Genomic DNA, 15121 nt, shown 5'->3' with positions numbered 1-15121 from the left:
TTTAGGTTACTTTCTTCCGTTTACATCATAAACAATTAAATCATGTAGCACACCTTACATTGGCCCGTTTTTTTTCGGATGGGAAGAACTATAGTGTAATGTGAAGGTTCCGATGGCTTCCCTGGCTGCTGGTGTTGCTATCTGAACTTGTTACACTGATACTGTTGCTGACTCTTCGCCGGCTGATCTGGGAGCTTGTTCCGGGTACCGATTCCACCGACCGCATCTCTATTCCCTGAATAACGGCTGCGGCTTCACGGTGAAGCCGTTTCCGGTAGTGCAAACAACCGACAACGAAAGCTCCAACCACGATGGCGACAGAACCGATCACCATACCACTAATTGAGGCCGCCGAAAGTGTGGCCCTTTCCTCGCTTCCAACGTCCGTCACCAGCTCGACGCTAGCAGTGTGTTCCGTGGCATGTCCGTGGATTTTACCAGCACAAATCCACCGTCCCGCATCTTCCGGTCGTACGGTGGCGATCACCAGCGAACACGAGCCCTTCGCGAGATCGTGGTTCGGGTTCGAGTAAAAACGTTCGAGGATCGGACGGTCGTGTGTGACGTTTTCGTTCAAACTAAACGCGTCTCCGGTCGGTGTAACAAAACGGCAGTGTTGCAGGGGTGTACCCTTCGGAATCGAATCACACCCGAGCATGGCCGGGAAACCGTTCCGTATCTCAACACGGTCGGCCACTCCGATCAGTTGGGATGCTGAAATGCGTACCATAAATGAGGCCGATACTTCCACTGTCGATACGCGTCCATTGCCGGCGTAACAACGCCAAAGGCCAGCGTGTTCGCCGTCATTGATGGCTTCCAGTGCAATGCCGCAGTCACCCATCGCAAGCGAAATCCCGCTGTACCAGTGGCCAGCGTTTTCGGTGGATGTGAGACTCTCGGACAGTGAATAGAACTGGCCGTGTGGTCCTCGGAACCAGCAGTAATCGATCGGTTTGTTCACGTTGCACTGCAGCGTTGCCTGTGTTCCGTTCTGGGCCGTCACTCCTTCGCTTCGACCGATAATAGCCAACGGGACGGCAGTGTCTAAGTTGTCCAGTATGGCACCAGAAACCTTCGTCTGCTGGGCATCTCCGTACCCGAGCACGCACTTCCAAAGTCCCTTATCGAGCCCATCTGGGTCGAGGATTTCGAGACCGCACTCGTTGCGCTCGAAGCCGGCCCCGGCGTAATTGTAACGCGATGTACCGAGACCAGGAATCACGTTCAATCCGAAGTTGTCCGTGAGTCGGAAGAAGCGACAAAACTTCAGCACCAGCTTGGTGAACCGAAGCTGACACGAAAGGATGTGGAAATTCGATTCCTTGCGGACGCTGGGCACAATTTGTTCCTCTGTAGAACGGATAAAGAGATTTCAGTACACGCGTGGTCTGCCAATGCTATCATGCAATTGGGGGCAACTCCTTATCTTTCGCTAGATTCAGTAATCGTCTGAGACGGCTGCTCAGTTGCGATATGCACGAATGGCCTTATTTCATCGTGTGCACTCTGCACTCGATAGAGACTCAGCTGAAGCAATGGGAACACGCGTGCTACTTACCATTGTTCTCGATGTTAATTCCGTACGTCATTTCACGCATCTGGCCCTGGACGCCGGCCACGACCTGCCAAATTCCGGCCCCGGTAGGATCGGTTTCCGTCAACGGCAACATGCACCGCTCGTGCATCGGTACATCCAACCGTTCAGTGCCATCCGATCGCTGCACGTAGCAGTACTCTGTCCGATCGGGACTAATGTCGTCAAGCGAACCAACACTGCCATCACTCACTTCCGGCACTGCCGGACGTTTAATCACATCCACCATCGTCACTCCCCGTATTCGATCTGTTCCTCGCTCCAACGTTAGCCTCCAAAAGCCGGCATGCCGTTCTTGCACGGAACTGACGCGAATAGCGCACTCGCTCTCACGGGCGTGTTGGTTACTGACATCTCGTCGATCGCCAGTAGGCTGTTGACCGCTTGCTGGTACCTCAATGTCCTGTCGCGAGCCAGGTTCACGGTACAGACAGCGATCGGTGCTTTCCCTCGGTACCAGCAACCGCAGATAAATCCATTCGCCCTCAGCCACGGTAACACTCGCCGGATAGATGTACCCGTGGATAATCTCAAAGCTGGTTAACAAATTCTCGGCTTTAATTCCGGTGGACCAACTCAGTAGTAGGACACCGACAACAATCGGTTGCAGTTTTCCCATTGCAAAGTGGTCCGGTGCACGCTAGTCGAGTACTGAACGCAATTCGTCGTTGATGAATGTATTAATCCACCGAGACACCGTTTATCGATGGCGCTTTGTTCCAGCGTGATGCAGTTTGTTGCTGCCCCAATTTTTAGCAGGGAGCTCTATATCACACGTCTCATGGGAGTACATTTGAAGCGGAAGAATAAAATGTGTGGCAGAGGGCAGGAGATTCCGGGACAACCGGGAAGATCCTCGAGAGATGGCCATCCGGCGCCGGTCGAATGATGGACCAGGTGCAGTGTTGTGCAAACAGAAAGATGCCGAATTTCTGTCGATGGATCAATAAGTACCAACAAAAGGCGTAATACAAATAAAACACTTTAAATATTTGGTTGTTCAATGTATATTATATCAAATCATGACAGCGTTGTTTGCTCTCTTTCTCTCTACCTTTCTTCACTCACTTATCTCGCGTCCTCAATCGGTTCTCGGGCTCCCTGGATGATTCGTAAAACATGGTTCGGGGGGTTCGAAAGATATGCGTTCGCTTTTTGTGCGCTGTGTGGCGTTGTTTGTGGGCTGCTTTAATCGAACGGCTGTGAAGGGTTCCTCTTCTAGTACTCCTGTTTTTTTTTTGTTACGACCCGTCACACTATGTATCCATCAAAAACGCATCAACATGCTCGCGCGAAATAGATTTACCACCGGAAAAGGGTTTCCTTAAAACCAAATTTGTAAATAGGCTACGTTCTGAAAGTCTTCCCATTCCCGGGAGAGTGATTAAAAAGGACACCTTCTCATCAACTCACAACTCAGCTTCGTTTCAACAGTGACGACCACAAAAAGCGACGTGGTTTTACATTCGATGTTAGTTTGACTGTGTACTGTGTTCCCTCGGTGCATCATGTGTTTCTTCGTGTGTGCGCGGTTGGGTGTTGTTTGTGTATGTGTTTTGTGTACTTGTTGGCAACATTATGTTTTAGTTAACACACATGCATACACAGATAAATTGTAGATATATAGATTTTTATACATACATTCCTATATGTCTAACATACACATCAACAACGCTTTAGCTATTCAGCAAAATCCATTAACTTCGTTCACCCTTTCGATCAATTTTCCACTTATCGGACCCTTGGCCGGCGTTATGGTTGTCTGTTCTAGCAAAATGTTCATATAAAAACTGTCACAAGACGTGAGTGATAATCAGAACAATAACCTTTAGCTCCTGTTTGCTGAAATATATTTGTTGGACTTGGAATCATCGGCAAGAAAGGTTCATAAAGCGAACCAAAACCAAAGCCGCCGAGAGACTAATTGATATACGGTCCTAGCAACCCGTTTTAAACTCTAGACATTGCATCGAAGCAGCGCGAGGCAGCACGCGATTCGGTTTATGTCCAGTTGAGGAGTATAGTTGTTGAAATGTACGTTGAAATTATTCTGCTATCAATTTAACCTTGGCGCTACCTTGTATTGCAAAAATGGTTCTGTTTCGTCCAAGAGGTTCTCTTCTTGTTTCCAGTACCCCCTTTTTCTCTTTTTCATCGTGTTTTCTCATGTATCCATTTTATACAAAAATATATAATGTATATGTATGATGGAGTATAAAATAAATTTTTCTATCATCTTGCCGCCACCTTCTGCCGCAAGTTTCACTTGTGCGTCCGTAGTGCGTTCTGTCGTAAGGAATGATCCTTGTTGCTGTTCTTTGCTACACCAAAGTACCACCTTGCGGGGTCCTTTTGGCTCCTCTCGTTGATTGCAGGGCTGTATTGGCTGTAATTGTCTACTCTTTCCGTTACACTAATCCGTAAACCATTGTCAGTTTTACTTTGTTTAGCTTTACACTTCACGTTCTTTTGTTCATAAATTCCAACTTACGGACGTCGAAAAAGTAACATTTCCTAGTCTCCTGGTGGATTGGTACATATCAACACTTTTCACTCCACATAATTTTGAGGCATTTAAGAAAAAGATCAATAACAATTTACAGTAACAGTTTCGTGTTTCGTAGTGAAAACAGCATACATCATTAACGGGCAAACGTTGCGAGTGTGGTTAGTTTTAAAATCCATGCGAAGGGGACATCGTTCGATGAAGAGTCAAACCTAAGCTTTCTGAATATGACCAATAACGTAACACATTTGTCGTAGATTTTACGTGGAATGCGAAGGGAGTTTCAAAGACAACAAACGAATAAATAGATCTTTGATGTTGAGGAACAAAACAGAGATACTCCAAACAGTTTTGCGTTCTCAGTCGCCTGAATGTTATTAATTTTAAAACACTGAAAAAAGAAGGTAAAATTGTAAAGCCATTGAAAGCATTTGCTTTGCGCGAACATTCGCTCGTAATTCCAACTGCAGCTGGATAAAATCGATATTTTGTTTAAAAGCAGCCTTTAAGATTGAATTCACACAGTCTCTTAAAAGTGGTAGTCAATAGTTTCTATTTTTTCCGGTTAGCTTTGTGTGCGTCCTCTTATTGATTTTGTCTAATTCAATCAATCGAATCATTCATCGTAGCATTGTTTCGTCGGACAGTCCTTTTAGCAACTGTAACGGCCATCGATTGAACCATGCTTTAAGCTTTCCCTCTACCCTTTGCGCTGATGGTTGGTTAACATTTTTATGTTGTGATTTATTTGTTTTAATTATCCTATTGCGCACTCGCAAGCTCGTAACAGAAGAGTGTCCAGAAGATAGGCTTTCAAGCTCAATTGTTTGATGCTTTCAGCAATATCTTTTTCAGTGTCATCGTAACAAGTTGGGTAAGCACAGACACCTATCTCTTACTAACAATCCAAATGTACGCTTATCATTATTTTAATGTTCATTTACCTACACTACCCGCTAATCAGTGAAGCACACCAAGGATGCTTCTAGGACGAACAGTGATTACCTTTCTTTCGTGTCCATAAATGACATGTCAACGGGGCCGATAAAGGTTCCAAAGCTTTCCGTGGAAATTTTGGTTTTCAAAGACTACGTTGGCGCTTTGCAGGTAGGCAAAAAAGAATGTTTTAAATTATTTGCGCTGAATGTTCAGTGACAGCCGTTAAACGCTAACTTAGGCACTACTACCACACCCTGGGGAGGCATTCACCCTCGTGGCACTGTGCCACTTTACGTGAGTTTTAAATTCCTCAGAGGTTCACGATCAATGGATCCTGCTTTGGCTCCAACCCCACCACGAGGAAGCAAGAAAAGCAAGTTAGCGTCACTGTTGTGCACGTAGTTATCATCCGACAACGCTATGGTAGCACGGGAACAAAAGCAACTTCGCCGTTACCCTAATCATAATTATCGAGCTAGAAATAAGTAGGTAAAACTCTTAATATTTTGTCCGTCTCTTGGATGTAGCCGAACAACGGTTCACCGTCCACAGCGTCCTCCTTAGAAAAGCCCACAATCCTTAAGATTATTCTTAATGATCACATCCGATACGGCATCGAACACGAACTGTATGTTGCTGGTGTCGGTGGCGCACGTTAGGTGGGTGTAGATCTCTTTCTGATCTTTCCGTCTGTTGAGGTTCTCAAACTTCATCCTAATGTAGCTGGATGCTTCCTCATACGTGTTGGAGCCTGTATTTTGCATTCGAAGTTAAAAGGTGTCATTAGAAACAACAACAGGCTACTAAAACCACCTCCATAGACTGTCCACCAACTTACCCGTGTACTCCGGGAAGCAGATTGTCAGCGGTGATCGAACAATCTTCTCCTCGAAAAGATCCTTCTTGTTCAGAAACAGGATGATGGACGTTTCAACGAACCACTTTGAGTTGCATATCGAATCGAACAGTTTCATCGATTCGATCATCCGATTCATTTCTTCGTCTTCGGCCAGTACCAAGTCATATCCTGTGGAGCGAAAATAGGTTAAGCGGCGTTGATGCGACTGAGCAGAAACGGTCTGAATGGTTGATCTGTGTTACCTGACAACGCAACGCAGAAAATGATGGCCGTTACACCCTCGAAGCAGTGAATCCATTTCTTACGCTCCGATCGTTGACCGCCGACGTCAAACATCCTACAAAAGCAAGCAGCACGGAGAGGCAAATTAAGTGGCGACTAAAGGAGACCAGCAAAACCCGTTTCGGGGCGCTACTCACTTGAAATGTATGGACTTAAAGCTAAAGTGTGTTTCGACGATGCCCGTCGTCTTGACGCGCGTCCGCAGCACATCCTGCTGCGTTGGGATGTAGTTCGGCTGCGAAATGCGATCGAGCGAGTTGAGATAGTAGGCGGCCGAATCGTTGAGTTGATATTCGCGCGATCGCGAAAAGCACAGCTGGACACCTGGGTCGGTCCAGAGCTTCTTCATCAGCGCCACCAGTTCGGGCGTCAGCTCGCCCTCCTCCGTGGCGGACGCGTATGTGAAGAACTGGCGCGCGATATCCGTTTTGCTCGGGTCCGCAAAGTCGATCCGCAGCTGGCCCATCGCCCGAATGATCGCCATCAGGCTTTGAATGGTGTTGCTGTACACGACCGGCCGGTACTGTTCGCACTCTTCCTGTGAGTAGCCCGTTTCGTGGATGATCTTCATCTGTTTAACAATCGTCGATTTACCCGATTCGCCCGCTCCTGTAGAAACACAGAACAAAACAATCGTTGTAAATGGATACGCTAAAAAACATAACGGAAAAGGATTCGCAGGTCGAGAGATAATTCGAATATTTGCCAGCTTTCCCAAGAAAATATTAATTTTATATTTTTTCTTTCTTAAACCCAAGGTCAACATCAAACAGACAGTACTTATAATGGCTCAAGCAGTTGAGCAATCGCGTAAAGTTGACCCGGCGGCCAATCTACGATCAGATTGCGAGAAAGAACTTTTGGTCGGCTTCTGCACATTGCAATTGCTCAAACAAACGACAGTTAACTGTTAGTAATTGACATCGGCAATAAGCAAAGGCCAAGGGCTCTGGTTCGCGTAACAAATAGATCAGATAGGCAAGGGAAACGCTTCGTCACTAATTTGGAATTCCGTCGTTAGTGCAATGCTCTAATACTATGAACACAACTGAACCACTAATCGGTAAATACACCAACAAAACGTTGTGAATATTCAAAAGTTGTGCACCAGATTTTACAACATTTTTCTCGCGCACAGCCCAAAGCATGATGAAATAACACTGCCGCGTCGCAGTTGCCGTCCAAAGTTAGGCTCAGCACGAGGAACGAAGGTTTGATGGAATAAGATAACGGTTATTGCCAGAAAAAAACCCATCTAGAATCGTTTGGAGTGTACAAGTCGGTAGTAAACGTGACGCAATCCGAGTTGCACGTCGCCGGTCAGAAGTTGGCCGGAAGTTGGTGACATAAAACGGTAATGTTCAAGGAGAAAAAAGTTCCTTTTCTACGTTTCACACTCCTCATTAGCTACTGCACGAGCGGCAAATGAACGTGGAATGGTGACAAAAAGCCTCACAGCAAACGGAGTGATTCGTAGTACAGGAGCGGCCAATCATTAAAAACTTTATGACCCTGCTGTAAGCGATCGTTGATACTTTGGCGCGGTGTACAGATTAATGAACTTGTGTGACTCATTGCTCGAGAACCGATTTGGTGTCGATTCAATTTGATTTGACGCTGCAAATCATCAGCCTCGTGAGAGCGTGGAGCGTTTTCTTTCGAAAAGATTTACTCTTTTCTTCTCTTTGAATCCCGCGGTCAAGTTGGTTAAATGCACTGTTCGACACCCAATCTACTATCGATCACCATTAATGTGTGGCACTCCACATGTTTATCAATTCTTCAATTTTAAAGGCTTATTTTTCCGTGTTTGATATTTTTAGATAGAGGACAAGAAAATGTAGAAAATAAAGTGTTTGACCCGGCGTTGGCGTTTATCTTGACTTGTCCCAAACGGGTGCGTTCATAATCGATAGACGAAAACATCTGTCAACGGGTAAAAGAACAAGCCGATGGCCAACACAACACATACGCCCGCGCGCTCGGTCTGCCAGGAACCCGTGAAAACTTGGATGCGTCGTTGAGGAGTGCAACCCACCACCACCATGCCCCACATAAACATAGCTGATACATGATGTCGATAAAAATCAATCACCGTTGGTGGTGACGTTGGTGGAGGAATGCGGGGAACAGTCGACCTGATATGACATGCTGATAATGACGGTGTTGTTATCAACTGTCGTCCATCGTGCGAACATTGTACTGCCCCTCTCGTTGAGCGCCAGTAAAGACAAGAGGGGTTCATTGATACACACAACATCGAGTCCGTTGCAAGCGACCCAGCGCACTGCAACATCGTCGAGTCAAGGGTCCCGTCGGGCGGCACGTTGACAAAGTACTGGGTGTGCCGATGGGCTGCTGCTCCAGGCCCCTCCGGTTGGGAGATGTGGTTTATTTATGGCATAAGAAAGTGTTTACTCGAAGATGGGCGCGAAAAACTGCCGATGGCATGTGTTTTCGATCGGCCACTGATGCCGCCGCAATCCAGAACTTCTTACGAGGCTGACGACGAGTGCGATCTACCAGCCTTCAGCAACTAGGTTTAACTCTGACTCGAAACAAACTATGGTTTTCTCGGTTTTCATAAAGAAACGTTAACAAAGACAAGCATGGTGAGTTGTGTGTTATGAACTGCTATTCAAATTGAAGCAACGAATTTATGTCACAAGGCAGGTACTGTTGACACACTTCTCTTATCATGGTAACACTTTCGGTACAGCCAGACGCTATCAACCGCTCCAAACTAATACGACACACTTACGAAAATAATGTTTACCAGAAACACAATTCTCGATGACTGCGTGCTGTGTTGAGGTGCTTCAGTTGCGAAATTATACGCTTAAATTTAAAGCATTAGGTAATGAGTCGTTGTCGTTTACTGTTTCCATATCCGAACGTAATTCTGGTCGCTTGGAGTGCCAAAAGAGGTTAATGATAATCATACGATGGCGGCTGTCGGTGAAATATAAACTCCCAGCCCTGGCAGAGAAAGTGGTTACTAACAAGGCCGAACATTCCGGAGTATTGGGATTCGTAAATTGATAATTGTGTTAAACGGCACGATTGAGCAAACAATTTAGGTTTATATGAAATTTCTTCATTCCTATTTTGTCTATTAGTATCAGAGATAGCACGAAACCAAAGCAAAGACTTCCTAAGTTCAACAAATACAACAATCTCGCTTTCTACCGTCTGTACATACGACTCACGCGTACTTTCCCACCGCGGAGTAGCTTAAGAATGCACTTTGCTCGATATGATACGTGGCCCTGAGCTACGATTATCGCGACGAGCGGTGTCGCGTAATGTAGCCGTCGCTTACAATCGGCAGCATTGACGGCGAGCCAGGGAAGACAATTCTCGATCGTCCTTCGCGAGGCAATGGAATCACCCGTCACTGGAATCGGAATAGAGTCGAGTTCGGAGGAGTGCTGGTGCGCGCTCGAAGCAAAAGAGAATGATTCAATTTGTCTAAATTAGCGCGGGCACCCGTAGGTCACCGGGTTCGTGGCATAGGAAGAGCACGGACGGCGGGTTAATTGAAAACGGCCAACCCCCCCAGCAAGCGAACCGCACTCTTACTTTACTCCTGCTGGCGATTGACGTCTTTCGGGTTCAATTAATCGATCCACGCAGTACGGGAGCAAACCCTTGCTAAAAGAGGGCCGTAAGTGCGCCAAACAACACCTTCCATCCAAGGCAGGCATTAGTCATGCATTAATTGACCGCCATACTCCAGCAGCATGTTTCGTTACTTTTGTGAATGAAATCCACCAACCCACCGGCAGACGCGTATTGTTTGTCTAACAATTTGCTGAGCAAACACAGCAACCCCCCTTCGAAGCAGTCATCGACGACGACGGAGAGTCCCCGTTTACTGACTCATCTTCGCGTCCAGCGCGCGGCCGATGGGCGCCAGTCACTTCCGTCTCGCCCCAAAGGGCCGATCGGTCGTTTCTGAAAGAGACACGCACAAGAGACGTATACAAGCAACACCCAAGGGGCGGCGCGCGAGAGTGTGTTGCATGTTCACCACTACAACCCGTTCGGGCCACATAGTCCAGAGTGGATAAGATGCGCCCGATGTGCCATGCACATGGCGGCGATATGCACGGCTTGAAATTCTCTCGTCCAGCTAAGAATGCACCGACAATCGGAATGGTGCAACTTTTGCCACTCGACCGCGGCACAGAACACTTCAAACCCATCAGAGCACCATATATCGACCGAACCGACCTACCGGCCGGCCGGCCGAGATCGTCTTCGTTCTTGTGTTCCACTTTTTGCAACGAATGTCGATTGGCGGCAATTGACTGCCAGCAAAGGGCCAGTCTCCGGATTCTTTGAGTGCTCCTATCGGAATTGGATTTTCTAAAACGAATACAGATATTTGGTTAGTCAGGAAATTTTCGTAAACTCGTATTTGTAGACTCAAGCAGTTTATGGGTCTCGCAAGGTTTCCGCGAAAGTTTGCGTCGTTTGCGTGTTTCCTATTTAGTCTTTGGTCGTGGGATGAATTCAAAAAAAACAGCAGCATCAAGGCGATTCCGACAGATCACCACCAGACTGTTTCGAAGTTGTATTCTGGCCTCAGAAGCAACGCACACAAGCGTGGTAGCCGTGGTTTTTGCCAACACCCACAGCAATGACCGCCCGGCGATGATCTCGATCATCTTCTCCACCACGGGGTTGCCGGTTGGATACAAGTATGCTACGGGAAATAATAGCGGCCATTCATTGCCGACCCCACGACTGTCGGGGGTAGGGGGCCCACACGCTATCGCTACGTGTCCAATTTTTTGCGCCCCTCACTATCTGCAACCCGTTTCGTGCGTGGTGTTCCCTTTGCTTAATTCCCTCACATTACATTGCTCACCGCCATTACTAAGAAATTGTGTTTGCCCAGTTATATCGGCTACCGTTTATCATCATCTTCATTAGCGCCGGTCAGGCGGCATCTAGCAAGTGGCCCCACACAAAGAACTGCAGCTTCGGTGCGGAGGTAATGGGTTCCCCCGTCACAATCGGATTGATTGTTTCGATCGCGAATCGCACATCCGGAGAGGATTTGTTGAATGAAAACCGCGCAAACCATCTGCGATTTTTCTCGTCACGAAAATCGGAGCGGTAGAAAAACGAATAACGAAAGCAATGCACCCGTTTAAAGAATTGGCAACGGGCACGGTATTATGATCTGGTCAATATTGTGGTAACTGCTGCTTCCGACGAAACAAGCCGAATGTAAACATACTCGCCATTGACGGACCATCGTCTCGGGTGTAACGTTACTCTGGTCCGCGGGATATTGATTTCATCGAAACCAATTGGTTATTCCAACGATTTAGTGTTACTGAGACCGATTTAGTGCTCTGTTTACAGGCCGTCACGGAACACGGAGTAAAAGGTGTGGAAAACGGCCATTTCCATGTGTTTTAATTACCCGAACGACCGACCGCTGCAGGGCAAATGAATGAAATTTATAAAGAAACCTATCGCCTGTTGGCTACATTTTGGATGGGTTCAAAAAATCATGTTATTTTTAAACACACCCAAAACCGCGCAAGGCTGGCCGGATGCAACACACCTCGGACGTGAAGAAAGTGGTTAAATAAACAAGACAGCGGTTTGTGCGATACTTTCCACCAAGAAGCAGTGTTCTGGGAAGCTTTCGGCCTATTGTGCGCCACTGGAGACGCGGGCAACGGGCAGTCAAAGTTTTGTTACTTCCGAATGATGGTTGAACTGTCCTCCCTTCCTCCCTTTGATGGCGGCGGTGCACCATAAACGGCCGTTCGTCAGAAGCAACATAAAAAACAACACACACGCATGAGAAGACCCATCTGGAGGTTGCCGGATTGGGCAGGGCGGGCAGCTGGCGTGGTTCGCACTCGCGCACCAACACATGGGCGTCGGTTCCGTGTAGACACGCAGCGTCTCGGGTCCGAAAATCGGCTCCCGGCAACGGTGTGTTGGTGTCGATCCTCGGCCCGAGTGCGTGGTGTGTGTGCGGCTCAGGGAGCGGCTAGCATAGCGATGTTGCGCGCACCGCCGATACGCGATTCGCCGTTTCGTTTGTTGCCCCCGGGGCTGGGTTTTGCATTCGCCCCATCTCTTTCGGGCCTTCCCGAACGACAATATTGCCATCGCTAGACGCGCGCGTCCGAGAAACAAGGCCCCAGATTCCGGCCCTTTTGGGTCCCTCTGACCTGTGCCCGGGACGGAAGGGTTAACGTCTGAATGCCCTAAAACGAGAGAAGAAACGGAAGTGGGGAAGGGACCATGTTTTACCTAGCAGCAGCAGCTTCACCTCGCTGGCCGCACGTTCGCCATCGGCCCGCAGCGCACGGTCAATGTTTTTGGACCGCTCGATGGCTTCCTTATCTCTGCTCACTGCACAACCCATTTCGATCGGATTTCTTCACCGTCTCCGGGGGGCTGGTGGTGGTGGTTCCGTTGCACCTACACCCGCTGGCTCCACGGCGGGGCTGCCGCCACCTGCCGCCCGTCGGCACTGCTGATAACACAGACGCACAAACGCGGCCACACGGCGGCTACGGGAGCGATCTTCTTCTTCTCGCTGCGCTGTCTTCCCCTTTCCTTTCGATCGCAGTGGGTTTGATTCGATTTTTCCGTTTCTCGATTCTTCCACTATTGTGCTTCTTTTCTTCTACTTCTTCGTTTCGCGCGTCTTGGGACGGAATCCACTCTCGAAATCAGCACCCAACACCTACCATTACACGGCACGCACCACCATCGCACACCGCCCCGCACACTGCCGACACTTTCCGAAGCGAAAAAGAAACAAAAAACACACAAAACCGCCGGCCTGGACCCACCGATGGGGGAAGGGTGAGAAGATTGAGCGCAGGGAAAATCAAATAGTGAAAAAAAACTTGCCACCCCCGCGCTATAAAATATGGGAGGATGATGATGATGACGATGATGAGACGATGATTTCACTTTTTTCTTTCCCCGGGTGAAAAACACCTTCGCTGCTGCGTGGAAAACGGTTACCAGTAATCACCGAATTGGGCACTTTTTCTTTCTCGTTTTCGGCCTACTACTTTGCCGTGCCGCGGTGATGGCTAAAACCAAGGCGACCAAAACTCGGTTCCTCGGACCACTTGTTGCGCACGGACGCGTGTGTCACGGAACAGGATTCCCCGCGCTGACGCCGTTGATTGGACGAGGACACCGCAGGCCGGGCCGGGCGGCAGAACCAGGACGGGTCGTTGCTGTTCTCGGAAACTCCACCACGCTGTATCATTAACTATGATTATTTAGCCCTTTTTTGCGCGCACTCCAAAATACTTCGATAAAAACGGCAACTGAAAAGCACGAAAAGCACGAATTCGGGACAAAATGGCCCGTGTCTATCGCGCGATGGTGTGTTTGCCCTCTCGCTCTCACTTTCGCAACGGAATCTTCCAACGATTCCACACGGCACGTACGGATGCGGTTTTAACCCCGCGTTTGATAATGATACACTCGCATTAATCCGTTTCCACCACTCCACAGCAATAAGAAAATTTCCACCAAGCACTGGAAATTTACCGGAAAAATCACTCGACGACGACGCGTTCCTTCGAAAACGTACTTTAACTCTTTTTAACGTAGCGACGCGTAAAACGCTTTTCTGACCGTTTTAATCAACTTTCCTCTCATATTTCTCTCTTTTCTCTCACTGAGGGGCTACATGAGGCGTAACGTAATGTTTTTGACATTACAGATTAATGCCGAACTGCTGCGCCGCTGTCAAAACGTTTACGGGTCGGCCGAGGCGTAAACCCGAGCGTGAATACTTTTTGCATACGCTTTGCTTACAAACAGAGGATAATTTAAGTTCTTATTGGCTGGTATAGAAACAAATTCGAAAAAAACAGAAAAAAATATTCAGAAATCAATTTGACATTACAAAAAAAAATTACGCTAGTTCTTACGCCTCATGTAGCCCCCTAGTCATATTTCTCTCTTTCCTCTCATGTTTCTCTATTCTCTCTCGTTTTTTCGACTCGGCGTTCTTGGTCTCCGGTTTTCGCTTGTAGGTTCGCAAACCTGACAGTTTGCGTTAGCCGCCGATGGAATATTATTGACAGCCGCCGCGTGAAGCGATGGCGATCAACTGTGGCAAACGCATTCAAGGGCGGCTAACAATGGGTTTGAATTGACCGTTGGGTTACTGCAATGAACAAAATCGCCAAACGTTTCGCTTGTTTGCACAACCATTATTATTCACGTTTGCTACGTCGCAGGGACAGTATTTATTAGATTTCCTTTAATTCTAAGATTAATATGATGTTAATTCATTTCCCTATTCATTCATTCATTCATTCATTATTTGTCTCCATTTATGTGATCGATCTGCTCATTTCCCTTTGTAAGATGATACTAAATTCATGGAAAATTAATAGTATAGAAAAAAGAAATCGGTTTAGCTTCCATAGCCCGATGGGTAGTGTATGAAATTGATATCGTTTATTTTTCCTCTTCTCAAAAGTGCAAGTAAAACAAAGGGCAAATTTTTGAAACGTGTAGCCGGCCAGCCCTCGAGTACGTACGTTCCGGAAACGGGGAACATTTATTTATTTTCCTCCGAGTGCAAGGGTCAACTCTTTCGGGCCAGTGCCTGCCGAGGGCAATAAAAAGCCTTCGGACCGTCTTTTTCGGTCGGAGCGGCAGACGGCAAATGTTTCACCGGCCACGATCGGGGAGGCGTATGTTGCACTTCGGAACGACGATTTTAATATGCGCCCATATCGCTGTGCTTGCTGCGCCGTGGAACCGAGAAATGTAAGGAAGCATAGAAGGGACCCAATTATTTATTGTTTCAACTACACGATCGTGAAGACAAGGGACCGCACCACAAGAAGGCCGAAAAAATGGTGCCCGACCCAACCCGTGGAAAACCGTTTTCCCTTGTCCGGCGGCCAAAGACATG

The 15121-nt window shown here is 47.6% G+C and overlaps 2 protein-coding genes across 4 annotated transcripts; both read right to left on the bottom strand.

The window, feature by feature from the left end:
* Nucleotides 1-88: 88 nt before the first annotated feature.
* Nucleotides 89-2216, bottom strand: LOC131215788 (uncharacterized). Its single transcript, XM_058210185.1, has 2 exons — nucleotides 1562-2216; nucleotides 89-1353 (listed from the first exon to the last, which is right to left on the bottom strand). The coding sequence occupies exons 1-2, from the start codon at nucleotides 2214-2216 to the stop codon at nucleotides 89-91; spliced, it is 1920 nt and encodes a 639-aa protein (XP_058066168.1).
* A 386-nt stretch (nucleotides 2217-2602) lies between these two features.
* Nucleotides 2603-13818, bottom strand: LOC131205508 (G protein alpha i subunit). Of its 3 annotated transcripts, none has more exons than XM_058197627.1 (6): nucleotides 13738-13818; nucleotides 12472-13009; nucleotides 6321-6792; nucleotides 6144-6238; nucleotides 5881-6069; nucleotides 2603-5793 (listed from the first exon to the last, which is right to left on the bottom strand). In XM_058197627.1, exons 2-6 carry the CDS (start codon nucleotides 12584-12586, stop codon nucleotides 5603-5605), a joined length of 1062 nt encoding a protein of 353 aa, XP_058053610.1. In that variant the 5' UTR covers nucleotides 12587-13009; nucleotides 13738-13818; the 3' UTR covers nucleotides 2603-5602. The 3 variants fall into 3 exon arrangements, with proteins under 3 accessions (XP_058053610.1, XP_058053613.1, XP_058053611.1); XM_058197630.1 differs by lacking the exon at nucleotides 13738-13818 and adding an exon at nucleotides 13171-13219; XM_058197628.1 differs by lacking the exon at nucleotides 13738-13818 and having other exon boundaries at nucleotides 12472-13294.
* Between the last annotated feature and the right edge of the window lie 1303 nt (nucleotides 13819-15121).

This window comes from Anopheles bellator, chromosome 1, assembly GCF_943735745.2.
Source record: "Anopheles bellator chromosome 1, idAnoBellAS_SP24_06.2, whole genome shotgun sequence".
NCBI lineage: Eukaryota > Metazoa > Arthropoda > Insecta > Diptera > Culicidae > Anopheles > Anopheles bellator.
The sequence above is the reverse complement of the archived record's forward strand: the minus strand, read 5'-3'. Positions and strand labels throughout refer to the sequence as shown.

Coding starts and splice junctions, on each gene's coding strand:
- LOC131205508 (XM_058197627.1), bottom strand. CDS start 12,586: ATGGGTTGTGCAGTGAGCAGAGATAAGGAAGCCATCGAGCGGTCCAAA. Junction 6,793..12,471: donor GGTGAAGCTGCTGCTGCTAG/GTAAAACATGGT, acceptor GTGTTTCTACAG/GAGCGGGCGAATCGGGTAAA. Junction 6,239..6,320: donor TTTAAGTCCATACATTTCAA/GTGAGTAGCGCC, acceptor TTGCTTTTGTAG/GATGTTTGACGTCGGCGGTC.
- LOC131215788 (XM_058210185.1), bottom strand. CDS start 2,216: ATGGGAAAACTGCAACCGATTGTTGTCGGTGTCCTACTACTGAGTTGG. Junction 1,354..1,561: donor AATTAACATCGAGAACAATG/GTAAGTAGCACG, acceptor TCCGTTCTACAG/AGGAACAAATTGTGCCCAGC.